We start from the raw sequence: 27,672 nt of genomic DNA, 5'->3' as shown, positions 1-27,672 counted from the left end.
ACACACACACACACACACACACACACACACACACACACACACACACACACACACACACACACACACACACACTGCAACTGTAGAGGCACGACCAGGCAGTGGACACACACACACACACTGCAACTGTAGAGCCACAACCAGGCAGTGGACACACACACACACACTGCAACTGTAGAGCCACGACCAGGCAGTACACACACACACACACACACACACACACTGCAACTGTAGAGCCATGACCAGGAAGTGGACACACACACACACACACTGCAACTGTAGAGCCACGACCAGGCAGTGGACACGCACACACTGCAACTGTAGAGCCACGACCAGGCAGTGGACACGCACACACTGCAACTGTAGAGCCACGACCAGGCAGTGGACACACACACACACTGCAACTGTAGCGCCACGACCAGGCAGTGGACACACACCCACACACACTGCAACTGTAGAGCCACAACCAGGCAGTGGACACACACACCCACACACACTGCAACTGTAGAGCCACGACCAGGCAGTTGACACACACACACTGCAACTGTAGCGCCACGACCAGGCAGTGGACACACACACACACACACACACACACACACACACACACTGCAACTGTAGAGCCACGACCAGGCAGTTGACACACACACACACACACACACTGCAACTGTAGAGCCACAACCAGGCAGTGGACACACACCCACACACACTGCAACTGTAGAGCCACGACCAGGCAGTGGACCCACACATGCACTGCAACTGTAGCGCCACAACCAGGCAGTGGACCCACACACACACTGCAACTGTAGCGCCACGACCAGGCAGTGGACACACACACACACACTCTGCAACTGTAGCGCCACGACCAGGCAGTGGACACACACACACACTCTGCATCTGTAGCGCCACGACCAGGCAGTGGACACACACACACACACTCTGCAACTGTAGCGCCACGACCAGGCAGTGGAGACACACACACACACTCTGCAACTGTAGCGCCACGACCAGGCAGTGGACACACACACACACACTCTGCAACTGTAGAGCCACGACCAGGCAGTGGACACACACACGCGCACTGCAACTGTAGAGCCACGACCAGGCAGTGGACACACACACACGCACACTGCAACTGTAGCGCCACGACCAGGCAGTGGACGGACACACACACACACACTGCAACTGTAGCGCCACGACCAGGCAGTGGACGGACGCACGCGCGCACACACACACACACACACACACACACACACACACACACACACACACACACACACACACACACACACACACACACACACTGCAACTGTAGAGCCACGACCAGGCAGTGGACACACACACACTGCAACTGTAGAGCCACGACCAGGCAGTGGACACACACACACACTGCAACTGTAGCGCCACGACCAGGCAGTGGACACACACCCACACTGCAACTGTAGAGCCACAACCAGGCAGTGGACACACACACACACACACACACACACTGCAACTGTAGAGCCACGACCAGGCAGTGGACACACACACACACTGCAACTGTAGAGCCACGACCAGGCAGTGGACACACACACACACTGCAACTGTAGAGCCACGACCAGGCAGTGGACACACACACACACTGCAACTGTAGAGCCACGACCATGCAGTGGACACACACACACACACTGCAACTGTAGAGCCATGACCAGGCAGTGGACACACACACACACACACACACTGCAACTGTAGAGCCACGACCAGGCAGTGGACACACACACACACACTGCAACTGTAGAGCCACGACCAGGAAGTGGACACACACACACACACTGCAACTGTAGAGGCACGACCAGGCAGTGGACACACACACACACTGCAACTGTAGAGGCACGACCAGGCAGTGGACACACACACACACACTGCAACTGTAGAGCCACAACCAGGCAGTGGACACACACACACACACTGCAACTGTAGAGCCACGACCAGGCAGTACACACACACACACACACACACACACACACACACACACACACACACACACACACACACACACACTGCAACTGTAGAGCCATGACCAGGAAGTGGACACACACACACACACACTGCAACTGTAGAGCCACGACCAGGCAGTGGACACGCACACACTGCAACTGTAGAGCCACGACCAGGCAGTGGACACGCACACACTGCAACTGTAGAGCCACGACCAGGCAGTGGACACGCACACACTGCAACTGTAGAGCCACGACCAGGCAGTGGACACACACACACACTGCAACTGTAGCGCCACGACCAGGCAGTGGACACACACCCACACACACTGCAACTGTAGAGCCACAACCAGGCAGTGGACACACACACCCACACACACTGCAACTGTAGAGCCACGACCAGGCAGTTGACACACACACACTGCAACTGTAGCGCCACGACCAGGCAGTGGACACACACACACACACACACACACACACACCCACACACACTGCAACTGTAGAGCCACGACCAGGCAGTGGACCCACACATGCACTGCAACTGTAGCGCCACAACCAGGCAGTGGACCCACACACACACTGCAACTGTAGCGCCATGACCAGGCAGTGGACACACACACACACACTCTGCAACTGTAGCGCCACGACCAGGCAGTGGACACACACACACACACTCTGCATCTGTAGCGCCACGACCAGGCAGTGGACACACACACACACACTCTGCAACTGTAGCGCCACGACCAGGCAGTGGAGACACACACACACACTCTGCAACTGTAGCGCCACGACCAGGCAGTGGACACACACACACACACTCTGCAACTGTAGAGCCACGACCAGGCAGTGGACACACACACGCGCACTGCAACTGTAGAGCCACGACCAGGCAGTGGACACACACACACGCACACTGCAACTGTAGCGCCACGACCAGGCAGTGGACGGACGCACGCACACACACACGCACACACACACGCGCACACACACGCGCGCACACACACACACACACACACACACACACACACACACACACACACACACTGCAACTGTAGAGCCATGACCAGGAAGTGGACACACACACACTGCAACTGTAGAGCCACGACCAGGCAGTGGACACACACACACACACACTGCAACTGTAGAGCCACGACCAGGCAGTGGACACACACACCCACACACACTGCAACTGTAGAGCCACGACCAGGCAGTTGACACACACACCCACACACACTGCAACTGTAGAGCCACAACCAGGCAGTGGACGGACACACACACACACACTGCAACTGTAGCGCCACGACCAGGCAGTGGACACACACCCACACACACTGCAACTGTAGAGCCACAACCAGGCAGTGGACACACACACCCACACACACTGCAACTGTAGAGCCACGACCAGGCAGTTGACACACACACCCACACACACTGCAACTGTAGAGCCACAACCAGGCAGTGGACGGACACACACACACACACTGCAACTGTAGCGCCACGACCAGGCAGTGGACGGACGCACGCACACACACACACACTGTACACACACACACACACACACACACACACACACACACACACACACACACACACACACACACACACACACACACACACACACACACACTGCAACTGTAGAGCCACGACCAGGCAGTGGACACACACACACTGCAACTGTAGAGCCATGACCAGGAAGTGGACACACACACACTGCAACTGTAGAGCCACGACCAGGCAGTGGACACACACACACTGCAACTGTAGAGCCACAACCAGGCAGTGGACACACACACACACTGCAACTGTAGAGCGCCACGACCAGGCAGTGGACACACACCCACACACACTGCAACTGTAGAGCCACAACCAGGCAGTGGACACACACACCACACACACTGCAACTGTAGAGCACACACACACACTGCAACTGTAGAGCCACAACCAGGCAGTGGACACACACCCACACACACTGCAACTGTAGAGCCACAACCAGGCAGTGGACACACACCCACACACACTGCAACTGTAGAGACCACAGTTGACAGCAACTGCACAACCAGGCAGTGGACACACACACCCACACACACTGCAACTGTAGAGCCACAACCAGGCAGTGGACACACACACACACACTGCAACTGTAGAGCCACAACCAGGCAGTGGACAGTGGAGCCACAACCAGGCAGTGGACACACACACACACACACACACACACTGTGCAACTGTAGCGCCACAACCAGGCAGTGGACACACACACACACTGCAACTGTAGAGCCATGACCAGGCAGTGGACACACACACACACACACTGCAACTGTAGAGCCACAACCAGGCAGTGGACACACACACACACACACTGCAACTGTAGCCACACCAGGCAGTGGACACACACACACACTGCAACTGTAGAGCCACGACCAGGCAGTGGACACACACACGCACTGCAACTGTAGAGCCATGACCAGGCAGTGGACCCACACACACACTGCAACTGTAGCCACAACCACAACCAGGCAGTGGACACACACACACACACACTGCAACTGTGGCGCCAGGCGTGGACCAGGCACACTGCAACTGACACACCAGGCAGTGGACACACACACACACACACTGCAACTGTAGAGCCACGACCAGGCAGTGGACACACACACACACACACACTGCAACTGTAGAGCCACGACCAGGCAGTGGACACACACACACACTGCAACTGTAGAGCCACGACCAGGCAGTGGACACACACACACACTGCAACTGTAGAGCCACGACCAGGCAGTGGACACACACACACACTGCAACTGTAGAGCCACGACCAGGCAGTGGACACACACTGCAACTGTAGAAGTCGCTCTGGATAAGAGCGTCTGCTAAATGACTTAAATGTAAATGTAAATGTAGAGCCACGACCAGGCAGTGGACACACACACACACACTGCAACTGTAGAGCCATGACCAGGCAGTGGACACACACACACACACACACAGACACACACACACACACAGACACACACACACACACACACACACACACACACACACACACACACACACACACACACACACACACTGCAACTGTAGAGCCACGACCAGACAGTGGACACACACACACACACACACACACACACACACACACACACACACACACACACACACACACACACACACACACACACACACACACACACACACACACACACTGCAACTGTAGAGCCACGACCAGACAGTGGACACACACACACACACACTGCAACTGTAGAGCCACGACCAGGCAGTGGACCCACACACGCACTGCAACTGTAGCGCCACAACCAGGCAGTGGACACACACACACACACTGCAACTGTAGCGCCATGACCAGGCATTGGACACACACACTGCAACTGTAGCGCCATGACCAGGCATTGGACACACACACACACACTTTGCAACTGTAGCGCCACGACCAGGCAGTGGACACACACACACACTGCAACTGTAGAGCCACAACCAGGCAGTGGAAACACACACACACACACACTGCAACTGTAGAGCCACGACCAGGCAGTGGACACGCACACACTGCAACTGTAGAGCCACAACCAGGCAGTGGACACGCACACACTGCAACTGTAGAGCCACGACCAGGCAGTGGACACACACACACACTGCAACTGTAGAGCCACGACCAGGCAGTGGACACGCACACACACTGCAACTGTAGAGCCACACCAGGCAGTGGAGAGACACACACACACTGCAACTGTAGAGCCACAACCAGGCAGTGGACACACACACCACACACACACTGCAACTGTAGAGCCACAACCAGGCAGTGGACACACACACACACACTGCAACTGTAGAGCCACAACCAGGCAGTGGACACACACCCACACACACTGCAACTGTAGAGCCACAACCAGGCAGTGGACACACACACACACACACTGCAACTGTAGAGCCACAACCAGGCAGTGGACACACACACACACTGCAACTGTAGAGCCACAACCAGGCAGTGGACACACACCCACACAGACAGTGGACACACACACACACACTGCAACTGTAGAGCCAGCCCAGGCAGTGGACCAAGCAGTGGACCCACACACGCACTGCAACTGTAGCGCCACAACCAGGCAGTGGACACACACACATACACACACACACACACACACTGCAACTGTAGCGCCATGACCAGGCATTGGACACACACACACTTTGCAACTGTAGCGCCACGATCAGGCAGTGGACACACACACACACTGCAACTGTAGAGCCACAACCAGGCAGTGGACACACACACACACACACACACACACTGCAACTGTAGAGCCACGACCAGGCAGTGGACACACACACACACTGCAACTGTAGAGCCACAACCAGGCACCAGGCAGTGGACACACACACACACTGCAACTGTAGAGCCACGACCAGGCAGTGGACACACACACACACTGCAACTGTAGAGCCATGACCAGGCAGTGGACACACACACTGCAACTGTAGACCACACACACACACACACACACACACACACACACACACACACACACACACACACACACACACACACACACTGCAACTGTAGAGCCATGACCAGGCAGTGGACACACACACTGCAACTGTAGAGCCACGACCAGGAAGTGGACACACACACTGCAACTGTAGAGGCACGACCAGGCAGTGGACACACACACACACTGCAACTGTAGAGGCACGACCAGGCAGTGGACACACACACACACACTGCAACTGTAGAGCCATGACCAGGCAGTGGACACACACACACACACTGCAACTGTAGAGCCACGACCAGACAGTGGACACACACACACACACACACACACACACACACACACTGCAACTGTAGAGCCATGACCAGGCAGTGGACCCACACACGCACTGCAACTGTAGCGCCACAACCAGGCAGTGGACACACACACATACATACACACACACACACGCACTGCAACTGTAGAGCCACGACCATGCAGTGGACACACACACTGCAACTGTAGAGCCATGACCAGGCAGTGGACACACACACACACACACACTGCAACTGTAGAGCCATGACCAGGCAGTGGACACACACACACACACTGCAACTGTAGAGCCACGACCAGGAAGTGGACACACACACACACACTGCAACTGTAGAGGCACGACCAGGCAGTGGACACACACACACACTGCAACTGTAGAGGCACGACCAGGCAGTGGACACACACACACACACTGCAACTGTAGAGCCACAACCAGGCAGTGGACACACACTGCAACTGTAGAGCCACGACCAGGCAGTACACACACACACACACACACACACACACACACACACACACACACACACACACACACACACACACACACACACACACACACACACACACACACACACACTGCAACTGTAGAGCCATGACCAGGAAGTGGACACACACACACACACACTGCAACTGTAGAGCCATGACCAGGCAGTGGACACGCACACACTGCAACTGTAGAGCCACGACCAGGCAGTGGACACGCACACACTGCAACTGTAGAGCCACGACCAGGCAGTGGACACACACACACACTGCAACTGTAGCGCCACAACCAGGCAGTGGACACACACCCACACACACTGCAACTGTAGAGCCACAACCAGGCAGTGGACACACACACCCACACACACTGCAACTGTAGAGCCACGACCAGGCAGTTGACACACACACACTGCAACTGTAGAGCCACAACCAGGCAGTGGACACACACCCACACACACTGCAACTGTAGAGCCACAACCAGGCAGTGGACACACACCCACACACACTGCAACTGTAGAGCCACGACCAGGCAGTTGACACACACACACTGCAACTGTAGAGCCACAACCAGGCAGTGGACACACACCCACACACACTGCAACTGTAGAGCCACAACCAGGCAGTGGAATCACACACACCCACACACACTGCAACTGTAGAGCCACGACCAGGCAGTTGACACACACACACACTGCAACTGTAGCGCCACGACCAGGCAGTGGACACACACACACACACACACACACACACACACACACACACACACGCACTGCAACTGTAGAGCCACGACCAGGCAGTGGACACACACACGCACTGCAACTGTAGAGCCATGACCAGGCAGTGGACCCACACACGCACTGCAACTGTAGCGCCACAACCAGGCAGTGGACACACACACACACACACTGCAACTGTAGAGGCACGACCAGGCAGTGGACACACACACACACACTGCAACTGTAGAGCCACAACCAGGCAGTGGACACACACTGCAACTGTAGAGCCACGACCAGGCAGTACACACACACACACACACACACACACACACACACACACACACACACACACACACACACACACACACACACACACACACACTGCAACTGTAGAGCCATGACCAGGAAGTGGACACACACACACACACACACTGCAACTGTAGAGCCATGACCAGGCAGTGGACACGCACACACTGCAACTGTAGAGCCACGACCAGGCAGTGGACACGCACACACTGCAACTGTAGAGCCACGACCAGGCAGTGGACACACACACACACTGCAACTGTAGCGCCACAACCAGGCAGTGGACACACACCCACACACACTGCAACTGTAGAGCCACAACCAGGCAGTGGACACACACACCCACACACACTGCAACTGTAGAGCCACGACCAGGCAGTTGACACACACACACTGCAACTGTAGAGCCACAACCAGGCAGTGGACACACACCCACACACACTGCAACTGTAGAGCCACAACCAGGCAGTGGACACACACCCACACACACTGCAACTGTAGAGCCACGACCAGGCAGTTGACACACACACACTGCAACTGTAGAGCCACAACCAGGCAGTGGACACACACCCACACACACTGCAACTGTAGAGCCACAACCAGGCAGTGGACACACACACCCACACACACTGCAACTGTAGAGCCACGACCAGGCAGTTGACACACACACACACTGCAACTGTAGCGCCACGACCAGGCAGTGGACACACACACACACACACACACACACACACACACACACACACACACACACACACACACACACACACACACACACACACACACACACACACACACACACACACGCACTGCAACTGTAGAGCCACGACCAGGCAGTGGACACACACACGCACTGCAACTGTAGAGCCATGACCAGGCAGTGGACCCACACACGCACTGCAACTGTAGCGCCACAACCAGGCAGTGGACACACACACACACACACTGCAACTGTGGCGCCACGACCAGGCAGTGGACACACACACACACACACACACACACACACACACACACACACACACACACACACACACACACACACACACACACACACACACACACACACACACACACACTGCAACTGTAGAGCCACGCCCAGGCAGTGGACACACACACACACACACACACTGCAACTGTAGAGCCACGACCAGGCAGTGGACACACACACACACTGCAACTGTAGAGCCACGACCAGGCAGTGGACACACACACACACTGCATCTGTAGAGCCACGACCAGGCAGTGGACACACACTGCAACTGTAGAGCCACGACCAGGCAGTGGACACACACACACACACACACACACACACACACACACACACACACACACACACACACACACACACACACACACACACACACACACACACACACACACACTGCAACTGTAGAGCCATGACCAGGCAGTGGACACACACACACACTGCAACTGTAGAGCCACGACCAGACAGTGGACACACACACACACTGCAACTGTAGAGCCACGACCAGGCAGTGGACACACACACACACACTGCAACTGTAGAGCCATGACCAGGCAGTGGACACACACACACACACTGCAACTGTAGAGCCACGACCAGACAGTGGACACACACACACACACACACACACTGCAACTGTAGAGCCATGACCAGGCAGTGGACCCACACACGTACATACACACACACACACACACTGCAACTGTAGCGCCATGACCAGGCATTGGACACACACACACTTTGCAACTGTAGCGCCACGACCAGGCAGTGGACACACACACACACTGCAACTGTAGAGCCACAACCAGGCAGTGGACACACACACACACACACACACACACACACTGCAACTGTAGAGCCACGACCAGGCAGTGGACACACACACACACTGCAACTGTAGCGCCACGACCAGGCAGTGGACACACACACACACTGCAACTGTAGAGCCACGACCATGCAGTGGACACACACACTGCAACTGTAGAGCCATGACCAGGCAGTGGACACACACACACACACACACACTGCAACTGTAGAGCCATGACCAGGCAGTGGACACACATACACACACTGCAACTGTAGAGCCACGACCAGGAAGTGGACACACACACACACTGCAACTGTAGAGGCACGACCAGGCAGTGGACACACACACACACTGCAACTGTAGAGGCACGACCAGGCAGTGGACACACACACACACACACTGCAACTGTAGAGCCACAACCAGGCAGTGGACACACACACACACACTGCAACTGTAGAGCCACGACCAGGCAGTACACACACACACACACACACACACACACACACACACACACACACACACACACACACACACACACACACACACACACACACACACACACACACACACACACACACACTGCAACTGTAGAGCCATGACCAGGAAGTGGACACACACACACACACTGCAACTGTAGAGCCACGACCAAGCAGTGGACCCACACACGCACTGCAACTGTAGCGCCACAACCAGGCAGTGGACACACACACATACACACACACACACACACACTGCAACTGTAGCGCCATGACCAGGCATTGGACACACACACACTTTGCAACTGTAGCGCCACGACCAGGCAGTGGACACACACACACACTGCAACTGTAGAGCCACAACCAGGCAGTGGACACACACACACACACACACACACTGCAACTGTAGAGCCACGACCAGGCAGTGGACACACACACACACTGCAACTGTAGAGCCACGACCAGGCAGTGGACACACACACACACTGCAACTGTAGAGCCACGACCAGGCAGTGGACACACACACACACTGCAACTGTAGAGCCACGACCAGGCAGTGGACACACACACACACTGCAACTGTAGAGCCATGACCAGGCAGTGGACACACACACACACACACACACACACACACACACACACACACACACACACACACACACTGCAACTGTAGAGCCATGACCAGGCAGTGGACACACACACTGCAACTGTAGAGCCACGACCAGGAAGTGGACACACACACTGCAACTGTAGAGGCACGACCAGGCAGTGGACACACACACACACTGCAACTGTAGAGGCACGACCAGGCAGTGGACACACACACACACACTGCAACTGTAGAGCCACGACCAGGCAGTGGACACACACACACACACTGCAACTGTAGAGCCACGACCAGACAGTGGACACACACACACACACACACTGCAACTGTAGAGCCATGACCAGGCAGTGGACCCACACACGCACTGCAACTGTAGCGCCACAACCAGGCAGTGGACACACACACATACATACACACACACACACACACTGCAACTGTAGCGCCATGACCAGGCATTGGACACACACACACTTTGCAACTGTAGCGCCACGACCAGGCAGTGGACACACACACACACTGCAACTGTAGAGCCACAACCAGGCAGTGGACACACACACACACACACACACACACTGCAACTGTAGAGCCATGACCAGGCAGTGGACACACACACACACTGCAACTGTAGAGCCACGACCAGGCAGTGGACACACACACACACTGCAACTGCAGAGCCACGACCATGCAGTGGACACACACACTGCAACTGTAGAGCCATGACCAGGCAGTGGACACACAAACACACACACACACACTGCAACTGTAGAGCCATGACCAGGCAGTGGACACACATACACACACTGCAACTGTAGAGCCACGACCAGGAAGTGGACACACACACACACACTGCAACTGTAGAGGCACGACCAGGCAGTGGACACACACACACACTGCAACTGTAGAGGCACGACCAGGCAGTGGACACACACACACACTGCAACTGTAGAGGCACGACCAGGCAGTGGACACACACACACACACTGCAACTGTAGAGCCACAACCAGGCAGTGGACACACACACACACACTGCAACTGTAGAGCCACGACCAGGCAGTACACACACACACACACACACACACACACACACACACACACACACACACACACACACACACACACACTGCAACTGTAGAGCCATGACCAGGAAGTGGACACACACACACACACACTGCAACTGCAGAGCCACGACCAGGCAGTGGACACGCACACACTGCAACTGTAGAGCCACGACCAGGCAGTGGACACGCACACACTGCAACTGTAGAGCCACGACCAGGCAGTGGACACACACCCACACACACTGCAACTGTAGAGCCACAACCAGGCAGTGGACACACACACCCACACACACTGCAACTGTAGAGCCACGACCAGGCAGTTGACACACACACACTGCAACTGTAGAGCCACAACCAGGCAGTGGACACACACCCACACACACTGCAACTGTAGAGCCACAACCAGGCAGTGGACACACACCCACACACACTGCAACTGTAGAGCCACGACCAGGCAGTTGACACACACACACTGCAACTGTAGAGCCACAACCAGGCAGTGGACACACACCCACACACACTGCAACTGTAGAGCCACAACCAGGCAGTGGACACACACACCCACACACACTGCAACTGTAGAGCCACGACCAGGCAGTTGACACACACACACACACACACACTGCAACTGTAGCGCCACGACCAGGCAGTGGACACACACACACACACACACACACACACACACACACACACACTGCAACTGTAGAGCCACGACCAGGCAGTTGACACACACACTGCAACTGTAGAGCCACAACCAGGCAGTGGACACACACCCACACACACTGCAACTGTAGAGCCACGACCAGGCAGTGGACCCACACATGCACTGCAACTGTAGCGCCACAACCAGGCAGTGGACCCACACACACACTGCAACTGTAGCGCCATGACCAGGCAGTGGACACACACACACACTCTGCAACTGTAGCGCCACGACCAGGCAGTGGACACACACACACTCTGCATCTGTAGCGCCACGACCAGGCAGTGGACACACACACACACACACTCTGCAACTGTAGAGCCACAACCAGGCAGTGGACACACACACCCACACACACTGCAACTGTAGAGCCACGACCAGGCAGTTGACACACACACACACACACACACTGCAACTGTAGCGCCACGACCAGGCAGTGGACACACACACACACACACACACACACACACTGCAACTGTAGAGCCACGACCAGGCAGTGGACGGACACACACACACACACTGCAACTGTAGCGCCACGACCAGGCAGTGGACGGACGCACGCGCACACACACGCACACACACACACACACACACACACACACACACACACACACACACACACACACACACACACACACACACACTGCAACTGTAGAGCCATGACCAGGAAGTGGACACACACACACACACTGCAACTGTAGAGCCACGACCAGGCAGTGGACACACACACACTGCAACTGTAGAGCCACGACCAGGCAGTGGACACACACACACACTGCAACTGTAGCGCCACGACCAGGCAGTGGACACACACCCACACACACTGCAACTGTAGAGCCACAACCAGGCAGTGGACACACACACCCACACACACTGCAACTGTAGAGCCACGACCAGGCAGTTGACACACACACACTGCAACTGTAGAGCCACAACCAGGCAGTGGACACACACCCACACACACTGCAACTGTAGAGCCACAACCAGGCAGTGGACACACACCCACACACACTGCAACTGTAGAGCCACGACCAGGCAGTTGACACACACACACTGCAACTGTAGAGCCACAACCAGGCAGTGGACACACACCCACACACACTGCAACTGTGGACACACACCCACACACACTGCAACTGTAGAGCCACAACCAGGCAGTGGACACACACACACACACACACACTGCAACTGTAGAGCCACGACCAGGCAGTTGACACACACACACACACACACACTGCAACTGTAGCGCCACGACCAGGCAGTGGACACACACACACACACACACACACACACACACACACACACACACACACACACACACTGCAACTGTAGAGCCACGACCAGGCAGTTGACACACACCCACACACACTGCAACTGTAGCGCCACGACCAGGCAGTTGACACACACACACACACACTGCAACTGTAGAGCCACAACCAGGCAGTGGACACACACCCACACACACTGCAACTGTAGAGCCACGACCAGGCAGTGGACCCACACACGCACTGCAACTGTAGCGCCACAACCAGGCAGTGGACCCACACACACACTGCAACTGTAGCGCCATGACCAGGCAGTGGACACACACACACACACACACTCTGCAACTGTAGCGCCACGACCAGGCAGTGGACACACACACACACTCTGCAACTGTAGCGCCACGACCAGGCAGTGGACACACACACACACTCTGCAACTGTAGCGCCACGACCAGGCAGTGGACACACACACACACTCTGCAACTGTAGCGCCACGACCAGGCAGTGGACACACACACACACACACTGCAACTGTAGCGCCACGACCAGGCAGTGGACGGACGCACGCACACACGCACGCACGCACGCACGCACGCAAGCACACACACACACACACACACACACACACACAGCAACTGTAGCGCCACGACCAGGCAGTGGACGGACACACACACACACACACACACACTACAACTGTAACGCCACGACCAGGCAGTGGACACACACACACACACACACTGCAACTGTAGCACCAGGCAGAAGACAGGCCCAGGACTGAAGACCTGACCTGCACAAACACAGAGGGAGAGAGACGAGTGTCTGTGAAAGAAGGGAAATTAAAGGACGAAGTGAGGGAGAAAGTAGAGCATATATAGGAAAGAGACTTGGTTTTTGTAGTTGTGTTGGACACTGGTTCAAGCTCAGCTCGGGTACAAAGAGAATATAACTATACTGTTACAATGGGCTCAGTGGCTAGATAGCATGTAGTCTGCTAGGAGGGGCTGAAGACCAGTTAGAAGTAGAAATGAGCTCAGCGGCAGCAGGACTGTTGTCCTGTGCATCACAATGTAGACGAGAGTTCAGTGTGTTGGGGGCTCAGTGTGAGCCCACCCGTCTGCTGAGCTGAGTGAGCGCGCAGCACTGGTTTCAGATGACACGCTGCCTGGTGGTTTGCGTTGCCATGGTGACATTTCCTCCTTCCTGCCTGCGAGCCGGCTGGTAATCTGAGTCAAGGTTATATCCCTCCTCCCTCGCTCCTTCCTCCTCCTCCTGGACAGAACCCCAGAGATGCATAATGAGAGAACCATTTATACACTCTCACCCCCCACACCCACGTAAACATTTATGTTTTTCTTGTGAAAACACCATGGAGACATGTTGTCTCAGTCGTAGTTCATGAACTTGCATACAGGATATGACAATGCCTTCACATGTCTTTGGCTACTGTAGTGAGAGGTTCTACAAAGGCAAGTCACATGGACAGCACTATAAAAAGCTAAACTCAGTCCAAACCTGTAATAAATCGTTTAAGGACGGTGTGGATTGTTTATCGACTGTTTTCCTCCCATCATGCAGTTCACCCAGCAGGGTCTGGATGGTTTATCACATGTTCAGGTGACTGCATTATGAGTCATCAACGTTTGTCCTAGTTAAGCAGAGTATAAAACAATCTGAATGGAGAAAGCCTGTTAAAACCACTTAGAATTCATGAGTTGATGTCCTAGGGTCATGCAATACTCATAACATATTTAGAACTTTTTATTATTCAGAAACATAAAATACTGTCAGATACCGCCATACCGTCAAAAATGAGAATATCATGATATATTGTTTTGGCCATATCGCCCAGCACTAGTCAGACTACAGGGAGACTACCCTGAGAGTCAGCCAAGCAGGCAAAAAAGTTATAGGTGTTTGCTGTGGAAAATCTAGTAAGCCTAGTCATGATCAGTACTTTACCAAAGTATCTCTTGATACTACTGTGAGATTCTATATGAATTTATCCAATAAGAAATGCTCGATTTTGAAACATTTTGTTACAATGTGCCCCAATGAACACCTCTCAGGTCAGTCTTACTGCTTTGTGATGTAGTATGTGATGTTTTTTCAGGTGAATGGTAAGGGTTCTCTGTGGTGTGTGGACCCAGAGTACAGACCCAACCTGATCCAGGCCCTGAAGAAGCAGCACTTCCCTGCAGCACATACTTTCTGCACACCACCCGCCTCCCCACCCAGCGCCTCCTCACCACCCAGACACCACTTCCTGCAGGGCTGCTCCCTTAAAGGTGATTCCTGACTTGTTTTTGTTAATTTTGTACAATGTTATACATTTTGCCAAGAGGTGTAAAGAAAATGTTGCTGTTTTTATAGCAAGTTTGCTGCAATTCTACATATTTTGCCATTGGGCTGAGAGAAGATATAGCAATTTTATAACTCATTTTGAAATTCTACAACAACAAAAAATGGGGAGGGTGGGATTGATTTGAGGGCCTTCAAGAGGGCCCCGCCGCCTGTTGCCCATCCCTGGTCTAGAAATAGGATTGGTATTAGATTTGATCCAGTGCATGTGATTTCAAATTCACATGGTTATTGCCTCTACATATTTTTGTCATGCAACATTGGCCGGCAAAACATTCAGCATCACCATCCCCTCATCTCCAACTGTCATTTTAGTCTTTATTTGATTTCTAATAGGTAGATACCTCAAGGTAGATTCTTCTAATCTGTATCCTCCACTCTCTCTCTATGTGTGTGTGCCTCTGTCTTGGTGTCTCTCACTTTAACGCTCTCTCTCTCCCCTACCCTCTTGTTTGGTAACCTTGACTACAGAGGCCCTGGTGATGCTGATAGTGTAGAGCAGAGCACTCAGTCTCCACTCTAGTTGATTATAAATAATTTAGGGCCCCTGAAGTGAGGTATGGAGAGAGCTAGGAATCCTCTCTTCCTTTACCCCTCTACAGCCTCCTTCGCCAGTCGGCCACACACACACACACACACGCTCAGGCTATTCCACTGACCACCATGCATGTTCTCTCCTCTTCCAGAGTCTGACATAGATGCTGCCACTGCCATGATGCTCTTAAACTCTGCCCCTGGTCATCACCACGCCAACCCATGTAAGAGACGCCACCCCACACCATGCCTCTTCCACTTCTCTCTGTCTCTACCTTTTCATTACTACTCTCCCCCTTTCTCTCTGTTTCTACCTTTTCATTACTACTCTCCCCCTTTCTCTCTGTCTCTACCTTTTCATTACTACTCTCCCCCTTTCGCTCTCAAATCAAATCAAATTTATTTATATAGCCCTTCGTACATCAGCTGATATCTCAAAGTGCTGTACAGAAACCCAGGCTAAAACCCCAAACAGCAAGCAATGCAGGTGTAGAAACTCGGTGGCTAGGAAAAACTCCCTAGAAAGGCCAAAACCTAGGAAGAAACCTAGAGAGGAACCAGGCTATGTGGGGTGGCCAGTCCTCTTCTGGCTGTGCCGGGTGGAGATTATAACAGAACATGGCCAAGATGTTCAAATGTTCATAAATGACCAGCATGGTCGAATAATAACAAGGCAGAACAGTTGAAACTGGAGCAGCAGCATGGCCAGGTGGACTGGGGACAGCAAGGAGTCATCATGTCAGGTAGTCCTGGGGCATGGTCCTAGGGCTCAGGTCCTCCGAGAGAGAGAAAGAAAGGAGAGAATTAGAGAACGCACACTTAGATTCACACAGGACACTGAATAGGACAGGAGAAGTACTCCAGATATAACAAACTGACCCTAGCCCCCCGACACAAACTACTGCAGCATAAATACTGGAGGCTGAGACGGGAGGGGACAGGAGACACTGTGGCCCCATCCGAGGACACACCCGGACAGGGCCAAACAGGAAGGAAATATCCCCACCCACCTTGCCAAAGCACAGCCCCCACACCACTGGAGGGATATCTTCAACCACCAACTTACCATCCTGAGACAAGGCTGAGTATAGCCCACAAAGATCTCCGCCACGGCACAACCCAAGGGGGGGGGGGGGGGGGGGGGCGCGGCGCCAACCCAGACAGGATGACCACAACAGTGAATCAACCCGCTCAGGTGACGCACCCCCTGCAGGGACTGCATGAGAGAGCCCCAGCAAGCCAGTGACTCAGCCCCTGTAATAGGGTTAGAGGCAGAGAATCCCAGTGGAAAGAGGGGAACCGGCCAGGCAGAGACAGCAAGGGCGGTTCGTTGCTCCAGAGCCTTTCCGTTCACCTTCCCACTCCTGGGCCAGACTACACTCAATCATATGACCCACTGAAGAGATGAGTCTTCAGTAAAGACTTAAAGGTTGAGACCGAGTTTGCGTCTCTGACATGGGTAGGCAGACCGTTCCATAAAAATTGAGCTCTATAGGAGAAAGTCCTGCCTCCAGCTGTTTGCTTAAAAATTCTAGGGACAATTAGGAGGCCTGCGTCTTGTGACCGTAGCGTACGTGTAGGTATGTACAGCAGGACCACATCAGAGAGATAGGTAGGAGCAAGCCCATGTAATGCTTTGTAGGTTAGCAGTAAAACCTTGAAATCAGCCCTTGCTTTGACAGGAAGCCAGTGTAGAGAGTCTAGCACTGGAGTAATATGATCACATTTTTTGGTTCTAGTCAGGATTCTAGCAGCCGTATTTAGCACTAACTGAAGTTTATTCAGTGCTTTATCCGGGTAGCCGAAAAGTAGAGCATTGCAGTAGTCTAACCTAAAAGTGACAAAAGCATGGATTAATTTTTCTGCATCACTTTTGGACAGAAAGTTTCTGATTTTTGCAATATTACGTAGATGGAAAAAAAGCTGTCCTCGAAATGGTCTTGATATGTTCTTCAAAAGAGAGATCAGGGTCCAGAGTAACGCCGAGGACCTTCACAGTTTTATTTGAGACGACTGTACAACCATTAAGATTAATTGTCAGATTCAACAGAAGATATCTTTGTTTCTTGGGACCTAGAACAAGCATCTCTGTTTTGTCCGAGTTTAATAGTAGAAAGTTTGCAGCCATCCACTTCCTTATGTCTGAAATGCATGCTTCTAGCGAGGGCAATTTTGGGGCTTCACCATGTTTCATTGAAATGTACAGCTGTGTGTCATCAGCATAGCAGTGAAAGTTAACATTGTGTTTTCGAATAACATCCCCAAGAGGTAAAATGTATAGTGAAAACAATATTGGTCCTAAAACGGAACCTTGAGGAACACCGAAATTTACAGTTGATTTGTCAGAGGACAAACCATTCACAGAGACAAACTGATATCTTTCCGACAGATAAGATCTAAACCAGGCCAGAACATGTCCGTGTAGACCAATTTGGGTTTCCAATCTCTCCAAAAGAATGTGGTGATCGATGGTATCAAAAGCAGCACTAAGGTCTAGGAGCACGAGGACAGATGCAGAGCCTCGGTCCGATGCCATTAAAATGTCAGTTACCACCTTCACAAGTGCAGTCTCAGTGCTATGATGGGGTCTAAAACCAGACTGAAGCATTTCGTATACATTGTTTGTCTTCAGGAAGGCAGTGAGTTGCTGCGCAACAGCCTTCTCTAAAATATTTGAGAGGAATGGAAGATTCGATATAGGCCGATAGTTTTTTATATTTTCTGGGTCAAGGTTTGGCTTTTTCAAGAGAGGCTTTATTACTGCCACTTTTAGTGAGTTTGGTACACATCCAGTGGATAGAGAGCCGTTTATTATGTTCAACATAGGAGGGCCAAGCACAGGAAGCAGCTCTTTCAGTAGTTTAGTTGGAATAGGATCCAGTATGCAGCTTGAAGGTTTAGAGGCCATTATTATTTTCATCATTGTGTCAAGAGATATAGTACTAAAACACTTGAGCGTCTCTCTTGATCCTAGGTCCTGGCAGAGACTCTCCCCCTTTCTCTCTGCCTCTACCTTTTCATTACTACTCTCCCCCTTTCTCTCTGTCTCTACCTTTTCATTACTACTCTCCCCCTTTCTCTCTCTCTACCTTTTCATTACTACTCTCCCCCTTTCTCTCTGTCTCTACCTTTTCATTGCTACTCTCCCCCTTTCTCTCTGTCACCTGCCCGTTTCACGCATTCTTCTTTATTGCTTTTACATCACTCGCCCAGCATCACTCGCCCAGCATCACTCGCCCAGCATCACTCGCCCAGCATCACTCGCCCAGCATCTATCCACCCCTTGTAAAACATCTTCCTGTGTCTCTCTATTGCTTATTATGTACACTCAACAGCACAGTTGAAGTCATGCATAGTCCCGTTCCAGGCCAGACGAGGTTGCATATAGAATTATCTTCCTGTGAATAAGTGGTGTTGTATTTCATGCCTCCCCCATGTGTTTTAAGTGTTCATTCCATGAGACACTTCTGCCTCTGCTGTTGTGAATCTAGCCTGCTGGACACACGGACACTCCCTAGCCTGTTGGACACACGGACACTCCCTAGCCTGTTGGACACACGGACACTCCCTAGCCTGCTGGACACACGGACACTCCCTAGCCTGCTGGACACACGGACACTCCCTAGCCTGTTGGACACACGGACACTCCCTAGCCTGTTGGACACACGGATACTCCCTAGCCTGTTGGACACACGGACACTCCCTAGCCTGTTGGACACACGGACACTCCCTAGCCTGCTGGACACACGAACACTCCCTAGCCTGCTGGACACAGGGACACTCCCTAGCCTGCTGGACACAGGGACACTCCCTAGCCTGCTGGACACAGGGACACTCCCTAGCCTGTTGGACACAGGGACACTCCCTAGCCTGTTGGACACAGGGACACTCCCTAGCCTGTTGGACACAGGGACACTCCCTAGCCTGTTGGACACAGGGACACTCCCTAGCCTGTTGGACACAGGGACACTCCCTAGCCTGTTGGACACAGGAACACTCCCTAGCCTGTTGGACACAGGGACACTCCCTAGCCTGTTGGACACAGGGACACTCCCTAGCCTGTTGGACACAGGGACACTCAAATCAAATCAAATCAAATCAAATTTATTTATATAGCCCTTCGTACGTCAGCTGATATCTCAAAGTGCTGTACAGAAACCCAGCCTAAAACCCCAAACAGCAAACAATGCAGGTGTAAAAGCACGGTGGCTAGGAAAAACTCCCTAGAAAGGCCAAAACCTAGGAAGAAACCTAGAGAGGAACCGGGCTATGTGGGGTGGCCAGTCCTCTTCTGGCTGTGCCGGGTAGAGATTATAACAGAACATGACCAAGATGTTCAAATGTTCATAAATGACCAGCATGGTCAAATAATAATAAGGCAGAACAGTTGAAACTGGAGCAGCAGCACAGTCAGGTGGACTGGGGACAGCAAGGAGCCATCATGTCAGGTAGTCCTGGGGCACGGTCCTAGGGCTCAGGTCCTCCGAGAGAGAGAAAGAAAGAGAGAATTAGAGAGAGCATATGTGGGGTGGCCAGTCCTCTTCCGGCTGTGCCGGGTGGAGATTATAACAGAACGTGGCCAAGATGTTCAAATGTTCATAAATGACCAGCATGGTTGAATAATAGTAAGGCAGAACAGTTGAAACTGGAGCAGGAGCATGGCCAGGTGGACTGGGGACAGCAAGGAGTCCTCATGTCAGGTAGTCCTGGGACATGGTCCTAGGGCCCAGGCCAGTTGAAACTGGAGCAGCAGCATGGCCAGGTGGACTGGGGACAGCAAGGAGTCATCATGTCAGGTAGTCCTGGGGCATGGTTCTAGGGCTCAGGTCCTCCGAGAGAGAGAAAGAAAGAGAGAAGGAGAGAATTAGAGAACGCACACTTAGATTTACACAGGACACCGAATAGGACAGGAGAAGTACTCCAGATAAACAAACTGACCCTAGCCCCCCGACACATAAACTACTGCAGCATAAATACTGGAGGCTGAGACAGGAGGGGTCAGGAGACACTGTGGCCCCATCCGAGGACACCCCCGGACAGGGCCAAACAGGAAGGATATAACCCCACCCACTTTGCCAAAGCACAGCCCCCACACCACTAGAGGGAAATCTTCAACCACCAACTTACCATCCTGAGACAAGGCCGAGTATAGCCCACAAAGATCTCCGACACGGTACAACCCAAGGGGGGAACCCAGACAGGCCGACCACAACAGTGAATCAACCCACCCAGGTGACGCACCCCCCCAGGGACGGCACGAGAGAGCCCCAGCAAGCCAGTGACTCAGCCCCGTAACAGGGCTAGAGGCAGAGAATCCCAGTGGAAAAAGGGGAACCGGCCAGGCAGAGACAGCAAGGGCGGTTCGTTGCTCCAGAGCCTTTCCGTTCACCTTCCCACTCCTGGGCCAGACTACACTCAATCATATGACCCACTGAAGAGATGAGTCTTCAGTAAAGACTTAAAGGTTGAGACCGAGTTTGCGTCTCTGACATGGGTAGGCAGACCGTTCCATAAAAATGGAGCTCTATAGGAGAAAGCCCTGCCTCCAGCTGTTTGCTTAGAAATTCTAGGGACAATTAGGAGGCCTGCGTCTTGTGACCGTAGCGTACGTATAGGTATGTACGGCAGGACCAAATCAGAGAGGTAGGTAGGAGCAAGCCCATGTAATGCTTTGTAGGTTAGCAGTAAAACCTTGAAATCAGCCCTTGCTTTGACAGGAAGCCAGTGTAGAGAGGCTAGCACTGGAGTAATATGATCAAATTTTTTGGTTCTAGTCAGGATTCTAGCAGCCGTATTTAGCACTAACTGAAGTTTATTTAGTGCTTTATCCGGGTAGCCGGAAAATAGAGCATTGCAGTAGTCTAACCTAGAAGTGACAAAAGCACTAAATAAACTCCCTAGCGTGTTGGACACAGGGACACTCCCTAGCGTGTTGGACACACGGACACTCCCTATCCTGTTGGACACAGGGACACTCCCTATCCTGTTGGACACAGGGACACTCCCTATCCTGTTGGACACAGGGACACTCCCTAGCCTGCTGGACACAGGGACACTCCCCAGCCTGTTGGACACACGGACACTCCCCAGCCTGTTGGACACACGGACACTCCCCAGCCTGCTGGACACAGGGACACTCCCCAGCCTGCTGGACACAGGGACACTCCCTAGCCTGCTGGACACAGGGACACTCCCTAGCCTGTTGGACTCTTGATCACATAAGCTACTCTTACTGCCCTGTTGCATTCAGAAACACGGTTTCTTTAGTGTGAAGATTGTTTCTTCCTCAATCTCTCTCTCATCTCTCTCTTCTTTCCCTCCCTCTCCCAGGTGAACCAGACAGTCCCCTGGACTTGTCCCAGCCAGACTTGGTCCTGGTGAGCAGCGATCCTAAGCAGGACCACAACTATAGTAGCATGACTCTGCAGCGCTGCTCCTCCCGCTCCTCCTCCTCCTCCCTCTCCTCCCTGGATGAAGGAGGCCCAGGCCACGGCAGGCCATGCCCACGCCGCGCCGGCAGTGAGGGTTTCCATAGCGAAGAGGAGGACTCTGACCTCGGGGACCGGGACGAGAGGGGCGGCCACTCCCAGCCTGCTCCTCATCGTCCCTCTCCCTCTTCCTCCTCGGTGAAGTGCCCGGCAGGTAAGAGGGCACGTAGGGAGCTGACAGCCAAGCCGGAGCTGGATGAGGAGCTGAAGGAGGCGGCTGGGTCTCTGCTTCACCTGGCTGGGATCCGTACCTCCATGGAGCTCAACAAACGCAGTGCCAAGAGCAAAAAACTGAACAGGAAATGAGGTGGTCGTACTGCCTCGCCCTCAGACTCCCGCCCCTGTAACCCTGATCTGATTGTGTGTCCTACTGATAGGTCCAGGTTGTGCCGCCTCCTGCTTTTCTGATTGCTGATTTTTGAGCCAGTTTTTTGGTTTGACACATGGTGGGATGGGAAATCCCTCCCTATCCCAACACAACAAATGGCAATAGTATCATTCACACACAGGAGAATAAAGCCATATTGAGACTTTTGTAACTTGGGCGTGTCAGGTGGGTGGGATTAAGTGGGGTGCTTGGGGACTACTGTGAAGAACCATCACAATACCCATCTATCCAAAACGAACTGCCTGTTTCTGATGGCTTCTCCACAGATCCTCGCAATTCAAAGGATTTTCTTCTGGATAAAAGACAAGACCAGAAAAAGCTTAAAGTTTTTAAAACTCAAAGCATTGCATGCTTCCTCCTCAACCTGTATCCTCTTCCAAGTGAACCTATTTATAAGAGAATGAGTGCATGTCTGTAACAAACAACTAACCTCTCATCTTGTCAGTTTCTCCCTTCTCCATGCAAAAATCAAATAAAAACATGAGTTTTTTGATAGGCGACAACCTTGGCCTGGAAATAACAAAGAGAGATGCAATAATTGATCCGTAACCTTAAACTGCTCTTTATATTATTTAATTTGTTCAATGTTGGTATTTTTCTTGGGTTGATGACAACACTGGTGTCTAAAAGCAGCACATTATTGGGAATGTATTGAAGTAGTGAGGTTCATGGCACTGGCTGTTTAGAGTGATCTGAACAATCTGATCCCAGAGCAGAACACTGGACTGGTTCCATGTCAGGATGTAATAGCCTGGTGGGGAAACGCAACAAAGGAAATGTTGGAACTCTGCTACTGCCGTGTTAAGAAAAGGAATGAAACAAAGATAACCGACTGTGTGAAGATTGGCACGGTGAGGAAGAGTCCACTCTGGTTTCCTACACTGAGAGGAAAAGGTCTTTACATCGTAGCACCATCAGAACCCACTCGTCTTCATGGCTTTTCCTCTGTGGCCCCTCTTATTCTGTTATACATACATTATTTGTGTTTAGTGTGTAAACTGACAAATGACACATTTGATACAGGACCCTGTATTTGTGATTCTTCTCTTGATCTATCCTGTTCTTGTCCTACCCTGTCCCACCCTACCCTGTCCTATCCTATCCTATGCAAGGTGTATCTGGCTGAAACACAGCTAAGGGTGTAACCATCGTGATCCCAAGACGATGCGCTTGCAGGAGAGCACTCACTGGCAGATGTGCTGCTCAGTTTTCAATCATGTAATATTAGTCACACCTACTGACTTTTAGTATTCAGGCCAAAGGGAAGTTAAGACAAGGATTTAGTTATAATAACGTTGTAGTGAGGTTAGATTGACAATATTGTACTATTTACTGCCTGTTGTTGGCTGTGGCAAAGTTCCGACTGTTGCCAGAAAGAGGCTTTGCTTTGTCTTGCTCCACAATAAGAAAACACAAAGGGAAAACCAGGAAGCACACCACCCTCTTCGCTCCGCTGTACAGTAATGTGTTTACTGCCAGTTGATTGCATAGAGTTCAGTGACGGGAAGTACAGGATGTTGCAACAGAACTTGTGAAGAAAAGAGGCCAGACTGGTTTCAGCGCTTGCATGCATTAACCTGCATTAGTAAGCAAAATGCCAAAAGCCCAGAGCATGCCCATATGATAGAATTGCTTTTAGCTGGTTCACTGAATGACAGTATACTGCCCTCTGTCATGAGCCCACTTAACTTTCCACTTCTGTTGTATAATGTTAAATTAATTCACTTCCATAAATACAGATTGCATGCAGTGCCAAACATTCATTTGTACCATTGCTACCGTGTTCCTCTTCTCACAGTTTTTGTGACTGACAGTAACATTGGTGCCCTAGAAGCCAACTAACAGGAAATGTAGGAGGACTCTGACCTTGTGGACTGACTTTAGTCTGACATGCAGTTTATTTTTTTAGTTGTTCGGGAATGGGAAGCGCTTTGTTCCTAAATGTTGTTCTTAGAACTAAACCGCGGTTCTCCTAAATAAGATGGACATAGAATACATGGTCTGTGAATAAACAAAGAACAAATTAATGTTGTCCATTAAATCAATGTATTTATTATAATTCATTTATAATGGGACGATTGAATGGAACTTCTATCAAATAATGGTCATTTGAAGTGAGTGGAAAGGTTTACTTCCTCTCTCCCCTCTGGAAAATTATTTTGATGAATTTAGTTTTATTTTTATTTTACTGCCATAGACCAATACTTTCACTATGTGATATAGTGATGAAGATGTGATCTGTGTCTGAGAAAGTATTTTGCCAATGTATTTAGTCTTTCCACCAGGGATTTTTCAATTTAACCACGACTGCCAAGTGTACCGATTGTTTTGTTGTTGAACTGGATAGAAGAAAATTGCTGAGCAAATTGATCCTGAACCATTTTTTGCCAACAGTGGTGTTGTGTAGACGTTTCAGATGAATGGATATTTCCTAACTATTGAGAACTTCTCTGCCAATTTGATTTGAATCATCAAACTTCACAGCCTTTATCTGAATTAGTGTTGTTTAAGTTTCTATAATATTCTGACTGCCAGAAGTAGTCGCACCATAGATATTAGTTGGCATTCCTTCTCCATGTTAGGATCCTGCGACCATAGAAGTCATCTACATGTTTCCAAGGGTTGCCCTGGTGTTAGTCTTGGTACCCCCATGGACTTCTGTTTAAACTTAGATAGTTGAGGACAACTTCCAGTAACTTGTTCATACTGTAGTGCTTGTAGCTAGAAGGAAGATGTTATCAGACTCCAAGTGAACTTTATCCTGAGTCTCTTAGTAAGTGAATGTTTTTGAGATGGATCTTTAGGACTACCTGCATGACATGGGGCTCTAAGACACACTGTGGGGTACCCCAGGGGTCTAGATTTTTCACTTTACACAGTGATACATTGTTAGACTCAAAGCTGCATACATAGGATTGCTTCATTGTTTGAAAATTTGTTATTGGATATTGATTATGTGATTTTTATTTTTTTCAAAAATGCAGTTGCAATTTATTGATTCTGATAAAGCGTTTTGTGTTGAACTAACTAAAGCTGCCAACCCAGTATCAGTCAGTCAGTCGTCTGCCATGTCTGTTAGACAGACACACCTTTTGGTTTTTGTATGCTAACCTCTGTTAATAAAATGTTTATAAAGTTTATTTTCGCCAAAGATATGCAATTGCATTATATATGGTATTACAAAATAAAAAAAATTGTTTTATCATTTGTGTTTTTCCATGTTATTGTTTACTTTGATTGAACTATTTAAAAAACTGTCTAATCAAAGGATATATCAGGATAAATGGACTGTTTCATCTGAGGCACTGATCACAAATCCAAAATGACATTGACATCTGGTGCATTTGTGAAAAATAATGAATTCCATAAACTACACATTTGAACAACCAAGAATGTGTGACTCAGGCAGCCCCTTTGTTTTTTAAAACAAATTTGATCAGTTCCCAAAACGTTCTGATGTGAAAAGATCTGTGATTCGGTCAAAAGCCCAATTAGTGGGGAAAAAGATCAGAATGGACTGCCTGTGTAAACCATCAGTCATTGGTTATGAAATCCGAAAGTCAAGGGATCTTGCTTTAGTAATAAAATGGTGATCAACATCGCCACCTGCTGTTTAGATGTCAAATGTAATGGAGGTCAGAAGTGACTGTTGAAATGCAAATAATTATAGGTCCCTTTGTCCCAAAATTATTTTGTGTCATTCTCCTTTAAAATGT

General features: G+C 51.3%; 1 protein-coding gene across 1 annotated transcript in view; it reads left to right on the top strand.

Annotated features, from left to right (window-relative positions):
* The window catches only part of foxn2a (forkhead box N2a), a 117,525-nt gene extending 90,364 nt beyond the window's left edge, over nt 1-27,161 (top strand). Inside the window, exons 3-5 of the mRNA XM_046357374.1 lie at nt 16,299-16,473; nt 17,233-17,304; nt 23,411-27,161. Of these exons, the coding sequence (XP_046213330.1) occupies nt 16,299-16,473; nt 17,233-17,304; nt 23,411-23,874 (711 nt within the window). The 3' untranslated portion in view covers nt 23,875-27,161. The remainder of the gene's footprint in view (nt 1-16,298; nt 16,474-17,232; nt 17,305-23,410) is intronic.
* Nucleotides 27,162-27,672: the final 511 nt, after the last annotated feature.

The sequence above is a fragment of the Oncorhynchus gorbuscha genome, linkage group LG07 (genome assembly GCF_021184085.1).
Source record: "Oncorhynchus gorbuscha isolate QuinsamMale2020 ecotype Even-year linkage group LG07, OgorEven_v1.0, whole genome shotgun sequence".
Taxonomy (NCBI): domain Eukaryota; kingdom Metazoa; phylum Chordata; class Actinopteri; order Salmoniformes; family Salmonidae; genus Oncorhynchus; species Oncorhynchus gorbuscha.
The sequence above is the reverse complement of the archived record's forward strand: the minus strand, read 5'-3'. Positions and strand labels throughout refer to the sequence as shown.